The following is a 17,428-nucleotide window of genomic DNA, read 5'->3' on the forward strand; positions in this document are numbered from 1 at the left end:
CCTACCCCTTGTACCCATTGTAGATTCAAGAAGCATCTCCAATGGGTTTTGGGAATAGCAAATTTTTATAGACTGTTCATTTTCAACTATAGTCAGGTAGCTGCACCACTCAAGTCTCAGCATGCATCTGGTCCCCCAAAGCTGAAACTGCATTCACCAAACTGAAGTATCTGTTCACCACGGCACCTTTTTGGTTCACCCTGATCACAGTTATCATTGCAAAGGTGGACACATCAGAAATTGGAGAAGGGAGAGGTAAATGATGCCAAGTGAAAGAGAATGCTTTGGGGGGGGGGGGGGGGGGGTCATGCTGCTGTCATGGTCTGTGTGAGCGGCGGTGGTTTCCCACTAGACTCTGGTTTCTGCCTTTGGGTGAAGCCTGGTCAGCCTGTCCATTGTCCACACCTGACAGTAATCTACTAGGCTGAATATAACATCAGCACTCTCAACAACACTGCTAACCTCCTAATCCTCGGATCATCTACTCACCCTTGCAGTTCAGTCACGTTTTCCTGGATGCTGGTCTTCTTGATTCACTCACAGCCACATTAATGCCTTTCGTCTCTTAGACTTACTGGACCACTTTGCCTGGATTCAAAGCTAACAAGTACTCACCCAGACCTCACCACCTGCCTTCCCCAAGTTGCTTTCCAATTACTGACAAGTAAATGGTAAATGGACTGATTCTTATATAGCGTTTTTCTACTCTCCCGGAGTACTCAAAGCGCTCTATACAACATGCCACATCCACCCAATCACACCCATTCTCACAAACACTTTATCTGAACTTAGTGCTTTCTAAGTACATTCACGCACATTCATACTCTGATGGATGCATCGGAGAGCAAGTTGGGGTTAGTATCTTGCCCAAGGATACTTGACATGCAGACTGGAGGAGCCAGGGATCGAACCACCAACCTTCTGATCAGTAGGTCAGATCAGACCAGCTTTACCTCCTGAGCTACAGAAACCCCAAATAAGACATTGAAGATAACCTCGTTCACTTACTGTAACCTCCACCAGTGATCTTTCTGATGCTGCTCTACCTCTGTTACAGTGACTCAGATTACCATCAACCAAGACCCATTTCCGGAAACCTACCACAGAGCCCACTTCATGCTCACAGCTTCAAGTGCTTGACTTCCGCCATAGTTCACAGTTCATGTTAAAAAATTCCAAGTGTCAAGTTCCTGTGTGTAAATAAAGCCTTCACGTCTAGTAATATTCAGTTCCTTCACCTTTGTCTGTATTTTGGGTTCACCATGTTGTTCTGGCCACACCGAGGTAACAGATTTATATTTGAAAAACAGAGAGACATGGGGGATTGCAATAAAGATGAGACACAAACCAGACCTTAAAATAAGAACATCTGAAAACGATGTAGGTGCAGTCTGGTAGCTCAAGTATTTGCTTTAAAAAACAGAGCTAGACTCCTGGTTGTTGGAGACAAGTGAACAACTTGAGGATAATAAACCTGTCAGAGGGGCTGAAGGATCAGAGCTCATGTTCTTATAGGCTGGATCTGGATTGTGCTTTGATTCGAGTTGAAGACAAAAATATTTCAGAAATGCTGACATGTCCTGCTGGAGAGAAATATTTAAAGTATCATGACTATTTTAGTGACTATTTTTTAATTTTTCTAAAGTGGTAGTGTTCTTTGAACTGAGCACCTCTGATTTATTTCCCATGATTTTAAGAATGAAGCGATGAGTTCATGTTTACTTACAGAGCTTTGTTGGAGGCTTTGACCACTGGCAGCAGCCTCAGAAGAGCCTCCTCTGAAGCAGAGTATTTCTTCAGGTCAAACACATCCAGATCTTCTTCTGATGACAGTAAGATGAAGACCAGAGCTGACCACTGAGCAGGAGACAGTTTATCTGTGGAGAGACTTCCTGATCTCAGGGACTGTTGGATCCCCTCCACTAGAGAACGATCATTCAGTTCATTCAGACAGTGGATCAGATTGATGCTTTTCTCTGCAGACAGATTCTCACTGAGCTTCTCCTTGATGTACTGGACTGTTTTCTTATTGGTCTGTGAGCTACTTCCTGTCTGTGTCAGCAGACCTCGTAGGAGAGTCTGATTGGTCTGCAGTGAAAGACCCAGGAGGAAGCGGAGGAACAAGTCCAGGTGTCCATTTGGACTCTCTAAGGCCTTGTTCACAGCACTCTGGTGGAGAGATTTTAAATTATTTTTCTTTTTAAATAATTTAGACCATAATTTTGCTCGTTGTTGTTCCATCAGATTGAGTCCAGAGTTGATGAAGGTCAGATGGACATGAAGAGCAGCCAGAAACTCCTGAACACTCAGATGGATGAAGCAGAACACCTTGTCCTGGTACAGTCCGCTCTCCTCTTTAAAGATCTGTGTGAACACTCCTGAGTACACTGAGGCTGCTTTGATATCGATGCCACACTCTGTCAGGTCTGATTCATAGAAGATCAGGTTTCCTTTCTGCAGCTGATCAAAAGCCAGTTTTCCCAGAGACTCAATCATCTTCTTGCTCTCTGGGCTCCAGTGTGGATCTGTTGCACGTCCTCTATTATACTTGACCTTCTTCACTTTGGCCTGAACCACCAGGAAGTGGATGTACATTTCAGTCAGGGTCTTGGGCAGCTGTCCTCCCTCTCTGGTTTTCAGGACACGCTCCAGAACTGTAGTAGTGATCCAGCAGAAGACTGGGATGTGGCACATGATGTGGAGGCTTCGAGATGTCTTGATGTGGGAGATGATCCTGCTGGCCTGCTCCTCATCTCTGAATCGGTTCCTGAAGTACTCCTCCTTCTGTGGGTCAGTGAACCCCCTGACCTCTGTCACCCTGTGAACATACTCAGGGGGGATCTGGTCTGCTGCTGCAGGTCGTGTGGTTATCCAGACGTGAGCAGAGGGAAGAAGATTCCCCCTGATCAGGCTTGTGAGAAGTACATCAACTGTGGTGGGCATCGTAACATCAGTCACAGTTTTGTGGAAGTCCAGAGGAAGTCGACACTCATCCAGACCATCAAAGATGAACACAACCTGGAAGTCTTCAAAGCTGCAGATTCCTGCTTCTTTGGTTTCAGTAAAGAAGTGATGAACAAGTCCCACCAAGCTGAACTTTTCCTCTTTCAGCACATTCAGCTCTTTGAAAGTGAATGGAAATATGAACTGGATGTCCTGGTTGGCTTTGTCTTCAGCCCAGTCCAGGCTGTATTTCTGTGTTAAGACTGTTTTCCCAATGCCAGCCACTCCCTTTGTCAGCACTGTTCTGATTGGTTCATCTCTTCCAGGTGTGTCTTTAAAGATGTCTTCTTGTCTGATGGTTGTTTCTGGTCTGTCTGGTTTCCTGGATGCTGTTTCAATCTGTCTGACCTCATGTTCATCATTGACCTCTGCACTCCCTCCCTCTGTGATGTAGAGCTCTGTGTAGATCTGATTCAGGAGGGTTGGGTTTCCTGCTTTAGCGATGCCCTCAAACACACACTGGAACTTCTTCTTCAAGACAGACTTAAGTTTAGGCTGACACTTCTGAAGAGCATCTGAATCAAAAAAAGGAAAAAAGAAGGAAAAATACAAATCTGGTCTGAAGGAGCTATCTGACGTACTTTGTCCTTTGTTGAGCCTATCATACGTTTTAGTTTTTAATATACTTATTCTACCAGAAAACCAGAAAAAAGGGGCTACAGGAATTCCTAAATGTAATTCCTGAAAACAGCCACATTAAATGTTTTGAACCTACACATCTGTATTGCTTTGCAGCTTTTCATATGTACCTGATGCCAACATGTGCAGGCTAAACAGGTTTCTGCTTTCTGTGCCTCTTCTCCAAACTTTGTCACCAAAAATAACAACACTGCTATGTTATTTAAATAAGCATCTGAGAGAGATTCAGTAATTCACATTTAATTCTTGTCATAAATTACAATGGCGAAAGATAATGTAAACCCTTTCTGGCCACACTAAACATGTTCCTTCTCGTTTGGCTCTTGGCGAAGGCAGTCGCACTTTTCTCCTCTTCTCCTTCCCCTTATCTTCCCTCCTTAGCCTCTTGTGTCTTTGTCTTGTCTCATGTGTATTTCACTTCCCTGGAACACTCTCTCACAGTCTGTGTCTAAAAACCTAAAAGAGAATTATGGATTTGATCAACTGGTCTCTGAATGCTATTGACACCCTTTTCTCAACGAGTTGTCTGGGCTCGGGAGAGCCCGAGTGCCCTGGAGGGACTTTCCCTGCCGGATACACGATGGACGAGTGGCAGACATGGAGGATCGTGTGCCTGGCGGGACTGTCGATCGAGGACGCTGAAGATATGTACCTATTCGGAACCATGATAACAGGGTTCTTGCTGATCGGAGCTGGCTTGGCCCTGGTTTATCGGAGAATTAAGAAAGCGGAACCGGCTGTTCAAACCCCCACAAGGCTGCCCGCTGGGATTGAAAGGATGGGACGAGGTGCGGCTTCTCAGAAAGGGCTCAGTGAATGCAGCATGGTTAAGAGCTTGGAGGCGCTAACGGCTGCAGTGAAGGCTCAGAATAACACCTCTGAGTGTATATTGGATTACATCAAGGAAGAATCCACTCGGAACAACACCTTGGGGCGGAAGCTGGATTACATCGCGGATCAGTTGGCTGCGGTCGTGAAGTCTCAGAATCTGCTCTGTGAGCAAAAGCCTGAAAAGACCACAGAATTGAAGGTAAATAACATAATTGAGAGGCTCGCAGCTATCCAGCGGGAGATTGAGAGACCAGTGTCGGTGTCGGAGTGTTAAAAACAGCTTGAAATTCTCATGAGTTGTTTGTAAAAGAAAAATCACAAATCATATAATGCGGCTACCCCTTTGGCGCCAGCTGTGGGCTCAAGGCCTGAGCTGAACAAAAACACCCTGATAACGACTGTGTTGAGTCTGTTCCTTCCCATTCCATGCAAGGCCACCTGGGTTGGCTGGTAGACTGTTTACTTAGCCTGATAGGGCGGAGGACACTGTCTCAGCTGAACTATGGACACGCACACACATACATTTACACTGATAAGCACTCACACATCCCCCCTCCCCTTCCAATGCCTTCGATGCTTGTTGCCTCCTGGGAACACGAGGCGGGTCTGGGCCCACGCTGGAGAGTCGGCGCAGTGGCAGGATGGCTGCTGTGTTGCCTGGGATTACTCCTTATCCCCTAACCAACCTTGTTGTTGGTCACGTGCTCTATAATGTTGTACTGTGGACATTTATGTGCTTTCTGTGCAGAGGAGTTTTTTTGTTTCCTGTTCTCATGCTGTCCTCTATAGCCCAGCATGAGCAGAGGTCTCTTTTTTCCCCTTGTACTTTCCCATTGTAGTGTAGATTTCAGTGTTTTTTCTATAATGCAACGTTCTCTGACTTGTATCCCCATGTGATGTCTGTGTTGTGTGTGTATTGTCGGGGGGCGGGTTCATTCCACTGCAGGGCAACCTGACACTGCAGGTGATGAATAAAATTTGAACTTGAACTTGATTATATAAAAATGTGGCATTTAAGTCAAATGACTCATGCTTTTCTTCTTTAAGGCAATCAGTTTGCATGGTTTTTAAAAGTAAAGAACACTTGTGTTTAATTAAATACAGCTCACATTAGATCTAAGTAGTTTCACAGGTTTATGATGTCCATGTAGTTTAGAAAATACATTTGCAGGCATGTAACAAATCCAAACATTCGTCGTAGAATGACGTTCTTGCCCTCTCCTTTTTCTTACAGTGAATTCTGAGGTTTCACTTTCACATCTCAACAAACTGCAAGGTGACCATTTTTATTCATGGTATATGATACATGACCTCACCTTGTTGAGCAGATGGATCAGAGTTCAAACGTAGCTGAGAGAAAAGAGAAGGATCTTTGATCTGAAGATGTTTGATTGTTATCTTGCATGCTTTGTCTCCTTTTTTCCTCACTGTGTCGATGAAGCTGCGTGCCTTATCTGCTCTGGCTAGGTTCTTCTCCAGTATAGATTCTTTCTCCAACTCATTTAAGACAGTGTCACATACGAGGGCCTCAAGGAGCTGTGTGAGGATTTCTGTTGTTACCCTCCAGACAAAGGCTGACCGCACCCTGGCAAGCTCCTTCTCTACAGAAACAAGAAAGAGACATAAACATGCTTCTCAGTCGACATCATGTGAAAAATATTCTAACTTTGTTGAATTAACACTTCATCATCTCATCAACAAATACTGAATTTTAGGATGTGTGGGGTTAAAATTATGCCAGCTTAAAATGAAACTGAAGAAAATATTGAAACTGAAAAATAATATTGTAACCGATACACAGATGATCTGTATTGCTATACAGACGGGCAGGTATACAGGTATACTATGAACAAATATACATATATAAAGATGAAGCACTGTGAGGTAAACAGATCTACAGAGTGCTATGAAAATATCTACAGTAGTGGAAGCGTAGCTCTCTGAACAGACTATAACAGTGTAGGCACTATAACAGAGACTACACCATGTCAGTGTCCTAAAACTACAGCAGTAACCAACGTGGTGAATGTTGATAATGAAAGGATCATGGTCACTGGGAGGAGGAGTGTAGAAGGGTTAGGTGAGTGTGGATGGAAAGGCTCAGCGGGGACTGAGTTCAGTAGGGTGACAGCTGTGGGGAAGAAGCTGTTCCTAAACCTGCTGGTTTTAGTCTGAAGGCTCCTGTAGCGCCTCCTGGAGGGGAGGAGGAGCTGGAAGAGTTTATTGGCAGTATGAGAGGAGTCCGAGAATGATGCATACTCGGCGTAGACATCTCTTCTTGCGGACATCCTCAATGCCAGGAAGTGGAATCCCTGTGATGTGTTGGGCGCTGCAGTGCCTTGCGGTCAGCAGCAGAGCAGTTCCCACACCAGACTGTGACACAGTTGGTCAGGATGCTCTCTATCACACAGCGGTGGAAGTTGATTCTTCTTCAGTATCCTAAAGAAAAAGAGGCCCTGATGGGCCTTCTTGACCAGGCTGGAGGTGTTAGTTGACCAGGACAGATTCTCAGAGATGTGGATCCCCAAGAACTTGAAGCTGGAGACCCGTCCAAGGATGGAGTTGGATGCATACTAAGGTCTGCAGTCATAGAGGAACGGGCTCAGCACACAGCCCTGTGGAGTGCCAGTGTGAGTGTGACAGTGGTAGAGCTGTTATGGCCTGACCTAACATGCTGAGGTCTGTTGGTCAGAAAGTCCATGAGCCATGATCCAGGCACAGATGGAGTTGTTGAGTCCAAGATCCACACGTTTGGTGATCAGCTTGGAGGGAAGAACTGTACTGAATGCTGAGCTGAAGTCAACTAACAGTATTTTTGCATGAGTACTCTTGTTGTCCAGGTGTGAGAGTACACAGTGAAGAGCTGTGGATACAGCATCCTCTATACTCCATTGATTTGATAGACAAATTGGTGAGGATCCAGTGTGGGGGGCAAGCATGCCCTGTAATGCATCAGGGCCAGCAGCTTTTTGAGCTTTGCTTTGTGTAATGTTATAAATACTTGGATAATCCTCAGAGTCTCTGGACTTTTACTTAGAGATATTATATTCAGTCCTGTGGATAGTTATATATTTAAAAATATATCATCCTCTCTGGTTACTCTGGTATGAATGACTCTGAATCACTTTATGGTAAATAACACACTATTGGCAAAAATAAAAAACTGTGAAAGAATTCCAGATGACAAGTCTGTAGTTCGACATACAAGTGACGACCTTTGACCTTCATCAGTTTTTATTTAATTGTGTCAGAGAAACTCAAACGTGCTCTTCATGCAGCTGAGTACATTCAGTGTTTAAAACGGAAGCTGTGCAGGTCTGAGATCAGCAGCTTTGTGAAACACCAAGCTGAGGTCCTGTTAATGCTGATATATAGTGACACAGTTACATTTCAATTTAATTCAATTTTATTCATATAGCGCCAAATCACAACAACAGTCACCTGAAGGTGCTTTATATTGTACAGTAGATCGTACAATAACAGATACAGAGAAAAACCCAACATTCATATGATACAGGGGTGATTAATCCTTTTGACTTTGTTTTTATCCATAAAACAGCTGCAGCTTTCACTACAGCACATGTGGTGCTTTAACCTTTGTACTGTTTGCATCAGTTCATTCTGCAGTTAACATGTGAACATGTTGGATGATCTGTCTGCTGTCACTGGGTGGTGCTGAGGTCTGAATCTGAGGGCAGCTCCTGTAATCACAAAGAGAACTGAACCATCACAAACTGAAATATAAAGTTTATCTCAAATCTGAAATAGAGCTGATCCTTCTGTCCTCACACACCCAGGATCTGAAGTTCTTCTCTTACATTTCTTTAGTTCTTCAGCTCTGCTCACATACGAGCTGTTTATTTCTTAAAGCCGTATATACCAACAGATTTTCCAGTATAATGTTAACCTTTGAGTTGTTGGTGCTTTGTGAATGTGAATCTGCATACATGAGCAGACGGAGCAGGTTTCAGTCCTGGTTCAGTCTGCTGCTGCACCGTGGTCACCAACATACAGAGGTATCATAACAAATATTAATGCTTTTTTCCCTCTCAAAGGATGTAAGCTGTACTGCACATGTAACTTTGTGAACTTACCTCAATAAGAATGATTCAGACTGTTTTATTTAACCTGAATATTTGAAACAAACTTAGTAAAAACAATACACAGAGTCAGTGCTAAAAATGTAATCCGAGGAAAAATGAAACACACATTTTAACTTAAGCTGCCAAGCAGAAGTATTTGGTTTGAGTACATAAATATTAGGCTTTGCTATTTAATCTGTAATTAATGATTAATGAGGGGTTACTGAAGTGCAAGCCTTTTTTAAAATATGTGTTAATATCCTTACAGATGTGGCAAAAGAGTGAAAACATGCTGCTGTTTGCACATATTGAATAATCAGCTCTGCACAGGAGCTGCAGCAGAGTGCAGCCTGTTGCTCTTACAGTGTAATACTCATAATAAAAGTACAGTAACTGTGGTTAGTTACTGACGGAGCAGCCCGGTGCGTTTCTGCTCATTTCGTTCACCTGCACGGGTTAGCTAAACAAACTTTACAAAACAAGTTTTGCCGATAGCCGAGTGCCCATCTTAGCTAGCTAGCTAAGGATGTTAGCTACAGATTAGCTTACAAACACCTTTCACTTACCAAAAATATTGTGGCGGCTCTCAGGTCCTTCTGTCAGGCAGACACTGAAGAACACCTGAGTCTGTCAGTTTGAAACAGTCGGTAAACGCTGGACCTCCTCTCAGCGTCCCCGCTCTATGTGCCGTTCAGAGATACGCAAGTTTCTTCATGACTGCGGCTGCTGCAGATATTAGGTCGTCCATGATTTCTACAGTCACTGGTCAGCAATATAATGTGCGCAAACATATGTGGCTCATATATGTGGCTCTGAAGCCCCGCCCCTCAAGCGCACCCTCAGATGCCGAAGCAGTGCCAACTAATTGAAGCTGAAAAAATAACTGTACGTGGAAAAAAACGATGTAAGTGTGAAAACCACATGAACAGTGAGTTTTTTCTTTAAATTTCTATATTTATGTTTTTTCACTATCATTTCACTTTCAATACATTTGTTTCAGTTTCAATATTTCTTCAGTTTCATTTTAAGGTGGCATCGTTTTAACCTCATATGTGGGTTCAAAGTACAAAAAAGTCCAGTTGTTTCTCTGCTAAACTCCTTAGACTGGAAGTTCTCATGTTATATTAATGTCCCACAGAAAGATTAAGGCAAAGATTAGGACAGGTTACAACTCGTGAATTTTATGTACTTATCACAGTTACAAAAAAGAATCTGCCTGAAGTCTATACATCCATACGTCTCATCATACAAAGCACTGATCTCCTACCAGCTGATGGAGCTGCTTTGGCTGGCTGTTCTTTAGGTTCTTCCATCATCTTTCTATAAAAACACGAGAAGATGATTTTACCAAAAGAAACAGTGAACACAGTCTGGGTGTCACATCATATGAATTTGTGTCATGGTTTAGTGTACGGGCCACACACACTGAAACTGATCTGTGTGAAAGAACACATCGACGACATGTGAATGTAGTGATAACCTCATCATAATAGAGGTTTTTACTTTTTCACATATTTGTTCAGTATAATGATTAAATAATCTGACAATACAAACCTAAAATACTTTGTTCCCTGTCTGCGACTTTGTGCGTCTCTGCTGTTAGTGCTTACAGGAAGTTTTAAACTTAAAATCCTTCCCCACATATGTGACTGTGGTCTCTGGGGCCATTATCCTGAAACACTGGGGCTCAGCCCTGAAAGCTTTGCTATCTTCACCTGATAACAGCAGCTGTTTAAAGTTATTGAGTTTGACAGGGAAGTGAATGTAAATGTGAGACACTGTGTGCTCACAGCTAAAGGCTGCAGTCAGCTGTGTCAGAGCGTCCAATGATCCTTTAATAAACACTCAGAGCTCCATGTTGATGAAGCTGTCATGTGTGAGCTTGTGAGGCTCCTTTAAACTGGCTCTGCTCTGTCAGATGCTCACCTCTTCTTCACTGTCTCATCAATCTGCTGCACTCTTCATCTCCTCCTCTCTCTGCTGTCCTGTTTAAAAAAACAAACAAATCAGCGTTAGCCAATCAAACTCTGTGCAGATGCTGCAGCTACAGCTGATATGTCATTCAGCTGTTCATCAATCAGCTTCTGCTGCCGTTTATTCGGCTCTTACTCTGAACACGTGCAGATCTAGGAAGATTTTCTTGGGGTGTCAAAATCAAAGCGTTTGTTTTTTCAAACACACGTGCAGGTGTTTATATCACATATGGTTTAAATGATTCAAATGCAGTAAGTATACATGTTTCATATATCGTCTATAACTGAATTATGTTCTGTAGCCTACATAATGAAACACTTTAGTTGCATAAAACGTGAATTTTGATTTTATGTACTGTATATGTCACAGCATCGCAGTGTGGATGTGGAGAAGAGAGGACCCAAACGCAGGCCTCACAGGTGGTGAAGGCTGGTGTTTATGACAGAATGACAGAGTCTGAGATGGATGACTGACTGGAAGACCAGCTGAACAGAAACGACACATGTGGGACTGACAAAGACACTGAACTGGAGGACACTCAGGACTTACACAGGCTAATGATAATGATCAGGGTTCATATGCCTTTTTCAGGGTCAAATTCAAGCACTTTCAAGGTCCCTTTTCAAACTTTTCCAGCACATCCCTCCCTCACCGCAAAAACAAAATGCATGTTTCAATTCACATCACCTCAGTAAGACCATGTGAAAGTTAAGACAAATCATCCTAGGTGAACTTAAACACCTTTGTTCCCTTTTTGTTAAGAAATAGAAAAACACTCCACACAAAAATACTGCAAAAGGAAACTGTTGCCTTATATAAAGAGTGTATAAACTCAAAATGCACATGTCACTTAAAAATTAAGATGTGAACAAATCAACTTGTTAGATATTCTTCTCCTGTTGAAAAAACCCCCAAAAAGAAATAAATAAGTCTTCTCATCAGATATTGATGCTTCTTTCCTGTGTGACAGAAAATAGGAGACAGATGTTTGTTTGTTTTTTAAGTTAATTCCCAATAAATCTGTTTTATTGCTAACTACATTGCTGTCTGTATTATTGCTGAAGTCCTAAACGATCACCTTTAAAGTGCTAATAACATCATGTCAGACAGGCATGGAGAACAGCACTGACTGGGAGGCTTTGAACACATCACATAGTTCAATTCAACATATACGACTTTAAGAATGCACAAGCATCTACTTAAAATCTATTTAATTTATCATCTGTGATATTATTATATACAATTCCAATGTATGTTGTTCATCTCACTTAAATAAACAGGCAGCCTTAAAGTATGAAATATTCATATACAAACACACATAAATGTGTGTACTGTCTCAGTGGCTGATTATGCCCCACAGGCCTCAGTGTGAGCTTGGAGACATTTATAATCTTTAAGTAGTTTGATGTGTCGGTGCTGACCACAAACACAGTTTGAATGAAACTTTGGTAGCACAGAAACAAGAGGCTATTCTTTGTGACCATATGGATCAGTCATATTACCGTTATTTCACCCAAAGGCACCAAGTTAATACTCAAAAAAGCTGCAGCAATACACACGAATATAAACAGTACTTGGTGACAACTTTGCTTTTAGCCTCTAACCCTCTGGTGTCCAGGGTGTAATTGGCTGTTTCTGACTACTTTTGATTTGTTCTCTAGATTTCACCTTTAAAAACTGTTTCTCTTGCCAATCTGTTATTTACTCATTTTGACAAACTGTAAATATGTAAATATTGTGCTTAAAACATGAGTAGAAAGTGATATTTTTGACTGTAAAAACCAGAAGCATGTTTAACAAATCATTTTCATAACTTGAAATGCAAATAGAAATTGTGCATTTTTAAAAAATATGCACAAGTTTTGCAAACAACAAAGTTATTTGGTACTGTTGAGCTAAAAATGCAGCCGAGGCTCAGACGTTTTTAATATAACCATTTCAAACTATGTACAGAACAATCAGCTGTTCTGCATCAAAGAAGAAGACACACAAATGATTTATGCAACTCCAAAAAATAGTTTGTGTCACTCTGACACAGATGAGAACAGCACAGGGATAAACCTGCAGGTCTGACAGCAGCTGTGTCAGCGTTTACACTGCAACCTGCCTTTGGTGGCTTTAAGGCAGCAACTGTGGCGTTCACTAGTAGAACTGACACACAAAACAACAACTACACACTAACTACACAAGACAACACACTAACCTGAGACTCCAAACACGGTAAACGTCTCAAACCTCTCACGTATAAAAACTCTCTCTCGCTGGTCACTCCTAAAACTTCCCCCTCTTCCCAAACAACCAAATGTCACATGTTGTGTGGGATTGAACAAAAGTATTTTATCAGTACAATATAATCTGCGGTATAATCATTGCCTTAACAATGTAACAGAGCTTTAAGATGGCCTTAAAATGTTTATGCATACTGTTATCATATTAACCTTTCATTCCAGATGATTCATTGTTATCTTTTATTCATTTATCTCTTTTTATTATTATTATTATTTACAACATTTATTCCATATATTATATATATATATAGTTTTAGTAAACTGCTAACACATTTGAGGGTGGCCTCTGTTTGACTGTGAGCGTTAGTGGGTGAGGTGAGAGGTGACACAGAGTGTCAATTGAGGTCAGGACACACATACACACACACACACACACACACACACACACACACACCTGCATACACTGTAGGTAGGCTATGTTCTAGGTGAGAGTTTAGATATCTGCTGGTCACTGCATTTTTGTGCGTGCAGAATTGTTAAGTTTGTTGCAGAAGCAGGGTTTGAGGTTTTGGAGAAGCGAGGGGAGACGAGCCACAGGAAGACATCTGGCGCGGAGGCGAAGAAGATGCACTTTTGAACTTTGTTAAAATCGTTAACGAAACGTTTGTGGTTTTGAACCTATGTATCTATTGTATCTGTTTCACGTTGAAGGGGCGTCATTTAATTTAAAACATCTGATTGTGTATTGTTAAAGCAGAGATCAATGCTGTCTGCGTACAGCGGTCTCTCCACGCATGCATTTCATTAAAATCATCGTTTGACTTCACCCGGCTGGATCAGTGTGGTTATTGGATTACCTCCTGTATCCCTCCTTAATATTTGAACCCTAACAGTTGCCATATCATTTTTTGATTGGTCCACACGGTACATTTTTCCACCAATAGGGAAGGAGTGTTTTTCTTTCTCTTTTTTCACTCACAATCAAAGCGTGTCTGCTAGCGCTCTCCTTAGAAAAGGCTATTTTTACCATTTCTTCCCGGAGTAAACGCCACTGTTGTATTCAGAAAAAAAACATCGGTTTTACGTTGCCTATCAACACAATTTAAAACCTGGTACATAGTTTGAAATCCGCACGTTCGACCCAAGTTGAAATGGAGACTCTGGGTCCGTCGACCCCAGAGGGTTAATTAGAAAGCCTTAAGTTAGCTAGTTATGTATCAGGCTAATGTTTAAAGCTTTCACTTGAGTAAATTAATTCATATTACTGCTAAGCAATGTTAGCTAAGTTCACAGCATATTCCATAATAGCGCTGCCATACTGCATCACACTCAGTGCATTTCAATCATTTCTACAGCGAGTTTGATAGCTAGCAAAATAATAATCATAATTTTAAAAAATAGCATGTGTAACGTACACGTACTGGAAAATTATTTACTAGCACTCACCTATCATGCAACTGGAGAGCGCAAACTCCGCCATTTGTTCCATCAAACACTCATTAAAACAGCGACCTACAGGTATGTTAGCGCACTCATCGCCGACTGTCCGAGGGAGGGGCGGGGTCACACGTTGAAACAGACGCAAGGCAGCCCAGGCGGGGAAATTTTGCTTTTACATTTTGCGACTCATTTTATTTCTCTATCTGATAAGAAAACTATTCAATCGGATAGTTGTTTGTGGTGAATGAAATACAGTTACACTTTCAAGCACTTTTAAGCACCACATCTGAAATTCAAGCACTTTTCAAACCTTGAAAAGACAACATTAAAATTCAAGTATAACTTATAAACACATGTTCATACTTTTATTCCACAATCAGAGAGAAAGAAACAGAGAGAGAGTGCAGGACAGACAGACAGGTGACAGTCTCAGGTGTACACACTGCTACACAACAGCACCAGAGAAGCAGGATTTAGTGTTTGTGTTATTACGAGTGTAAACAAGAAGAGTTCCAGATGGTGCAGTGGACACATGTGTGACTGCTGTGATTAAAGCATCTTTCTTTCAGCTTAACGAGTGAACCGTCAGCTCGTTCAAACACACGTTAAAGTGCGTTTGGCTCGACACCACCGAACAGAGGCAGCAATATAACACAACTAACATTAACAGTGCAGTGAATCCTGCTTGTGCTGTGATGTTCAGGACTGCAAACCGAGCAGCATCACTGACTTTCAGCTTGTTGTGTTTATGGATATATGACTGACTTTAATTATCCACAAAATCATCACATTCTCTGTCAGATTAACTTCCGCTATTGAACGGCGTATATTTTAAAGGCTTTAAAACCAAGTTAGTACAAATATCACTAATGTCACATAACTTTTCCTGAATGTGGTCAACAGTAATGTTTTAATGTTCTTAAACATTCACAAATAAATAAGTGACATCATATTCAGTACTTACTTTTGACAATTCACTCTTCGGACGCACCCTTCTGCCGTCTGCCGTCTGCCGTATTTTGGAGAAGGGTCTGGCTGCAGCCACTGGGGAGCGCCATTCTTGTGGGGTATTTTGCGGCAAAATTATCCACACCCACCGGCGCGCTATGAATTGTGGGATATATGGGACCACGAAGCGTGCACCGGACCACGCTTGATATTTGGGGAAATCGACAGCGCATTTGAAGTACACTTCGAATTGGGACAGCCGTCGTCGCGTGGCGGTGACGTAACCGCACTCAAAATGCATACTTCAAGCGTGCAGTCTCTTAATTGGGACACAGCCTTCGTGGCCCAACATATCCCAGAATGCACAGCGCGGCGGTGGGTGTGGATAATTTTGCCGGGAAAAAAAACGGCGGAAGAGTAAACTTTTAAAAGTAAGTACTGAATATTATGTCACTTATTTAAGTGTGAATGTTTAATAACGAAGAACATTAAAACATTACTGTTGGTCACATGTCAGCAAAGTTATGTCACATTAGCGATGTTTGTACTAACTTGGTTTTAAAGCCTTTACTTTAAAATATACGCCGTTCAATAGTCGACCTTAATCTTACAGAGAATGTGATGATTTTATGGATATAAGTAAGAAAGCACTGAGACAAATGTAGTAATGCCAACATATTAAAAGAAAAATATTTGTCTCTCATATATATAACACAGTTATATATACAGTGTCAAAGAAACCTGTCTTTGAGTGAAGATTTAAGGTGACAGGAAATATAAATAATATAAATAAATGCAGCTTGAATCTTTACTGAAGCTCAGTATTTGAAACAGAGTTCATTCACTGCTGTAATAACTAATAATGATTGAAATTATAACTTTAATATTGGCCATATTATATTTACATTACCAAAGTGAGATGACTTTATCTCATGAACAACATCAGCTAATTGTTATTTACTAGCTAATCTTAAATGACTGTTCAGCACAGAAATGAAGCCCAACAATCATGATTTCACAGTCCTGTGGTCTCAGCCTCAGATACTCAACTAATCAAAGCTCATGTAGAAACAAACAAACAAATGAACAAAAGCTGTATGAAACGTTTCCACCTGTTAGTGTCATGGTTGCTAGGCAACCTGAGCAGCGCGACGGAGGCTAGACCGTCCCATTTCACAAGCCTCTCACTTCCGGCCTTAGCAGTCTTTGAGTACGCGGCCTTTGTTGACCGTTAAGGCTGCAGACCCTGAATTGGGATACAGCCTAAATGTCTCGCAGCACAACACAACAATGGCTGAGCGTAATTGTGCGGACATATTTTACCTCCGCAAACAGCTGAGATGTGGTTTGCGATACATGTAGCAAAAAAAGTGAGGTGTTGTGGCCATACTTGCCAACCTTGAGACCTCAGAATTAGGGAGACATTCAAAAGGGCTGTTGGGGGGGGGGGGGATAAATACATTTTACAGTGTTTATTTATTGGATAAAATGCGTTAAATGTCACCGTTATTATTGGCCGGCCCGGAAACAGCGGGGGTTTCCAAATTCAGAGGCTGCTTCCACCTGAGGACCCGGCCTTCGTGGTCTAAAGAAAGCCGGGTAGCATAGCTGGACTGGCCATCGGGCATACCGGGCATTTGCTTGGTGGGCCGATGGTGATTTTTCATTTTTATGTGCCGATGTTTTTTTTTATTTTATTTTTTTTCCGTAACGGTATAAACACTGAAAGGTGGTGGATTAGCCAGATGCTGGGAGATGTGTAAAAATAACTCAATTGTTTGGTGGTGGCTATGGTGGAGCTTCCACAGATTCAGTAACATTAGCAAGTGGTGGAGGCCAGCAGATGCAACACGCTGGCAGGGGGATGACAGAAAGGCGGGAGGAGCAGAGACCCGAGGTGGTGAATTGAACTTCAGGTAAGAAGTTATGACCTGCAGTCCATCTGTGTCAGATATAAACCAAGTTTAGGTGGAGTTTATTTTCGTTGTGCTGACTTTTTACAGTCAGTTACAATAATCAGAATCAGAATCAGAAAACTTTATTGATCCCTGGGGGAAATTATTTTTTGTTACAGTGCTCCATTTTAAACCAACATTAAGACAAGACAGACAATACACTAACGAAGAATAGTACAATATATACATATATATACATACATACATACATACATAAGTCACTCATAAATAAATATTTGGAAAAGAAACATGTGTAGCTGTAGCAGCAAACAGTGTGTTAAGTGGATGCGTTGTACAGGGAGATGGCCACAGGCAGGAATGATTTCCT

The 17,428-nt window shown here is 41.8% G+C and overlaps 1 protein-coding gene across 1 annotated transcript in view; it reads right to left on the reverse strand.

Moving 5' to 3' along the window:
- LOC308399230 (NLR family CARD domain-containing protein 3-like) overlaps nt 1–10,540 on the reverse strand; it is a 40,138-nt gene extending 29,598 nt beyond the window's left edge. The window contains exons 1-4 of the mRNA XM_080886360.1: nt 10,482–10,540; nt 9,823–9,875; nt 5,790–6,074; nt 1,727–3,518 (exon numbers count right to left, since the gene is read on the reverse strand). Of these exons, the coding sequence (XP_080742486.1) occupies nt 1,727–3,518; nt 5,790–6,074; nt 9,823–9,871 (2,126 nt within the window). The 5' untranslated portion in view covers nt 9,872–9,875; nt 10,482–10,540. The remainder of the gene's footprint in view (nt 1–1,726; nt 3,519–5,789; nt 6,075–9,822; nt 9,876–10,481) is intronic.
- Between the last annotated feature and the right edge of the window lie 6,888 nt (nt 10,541–17,428).

The sequence above is a fragment of the Rhamphochromis sp. 'chilingali' genome, assembly GCF_963969265.1.
Source record: "Rhamphochromis sp. 'chilingali' genome assembly, chromosome: 1".
NCBI lineage: Eukaryota > Metazoa > Chordata > Actinopteri > Cichliformes > Cichlidae > Rhamphochromis > Rhamphochromis sp. 'chilingali'.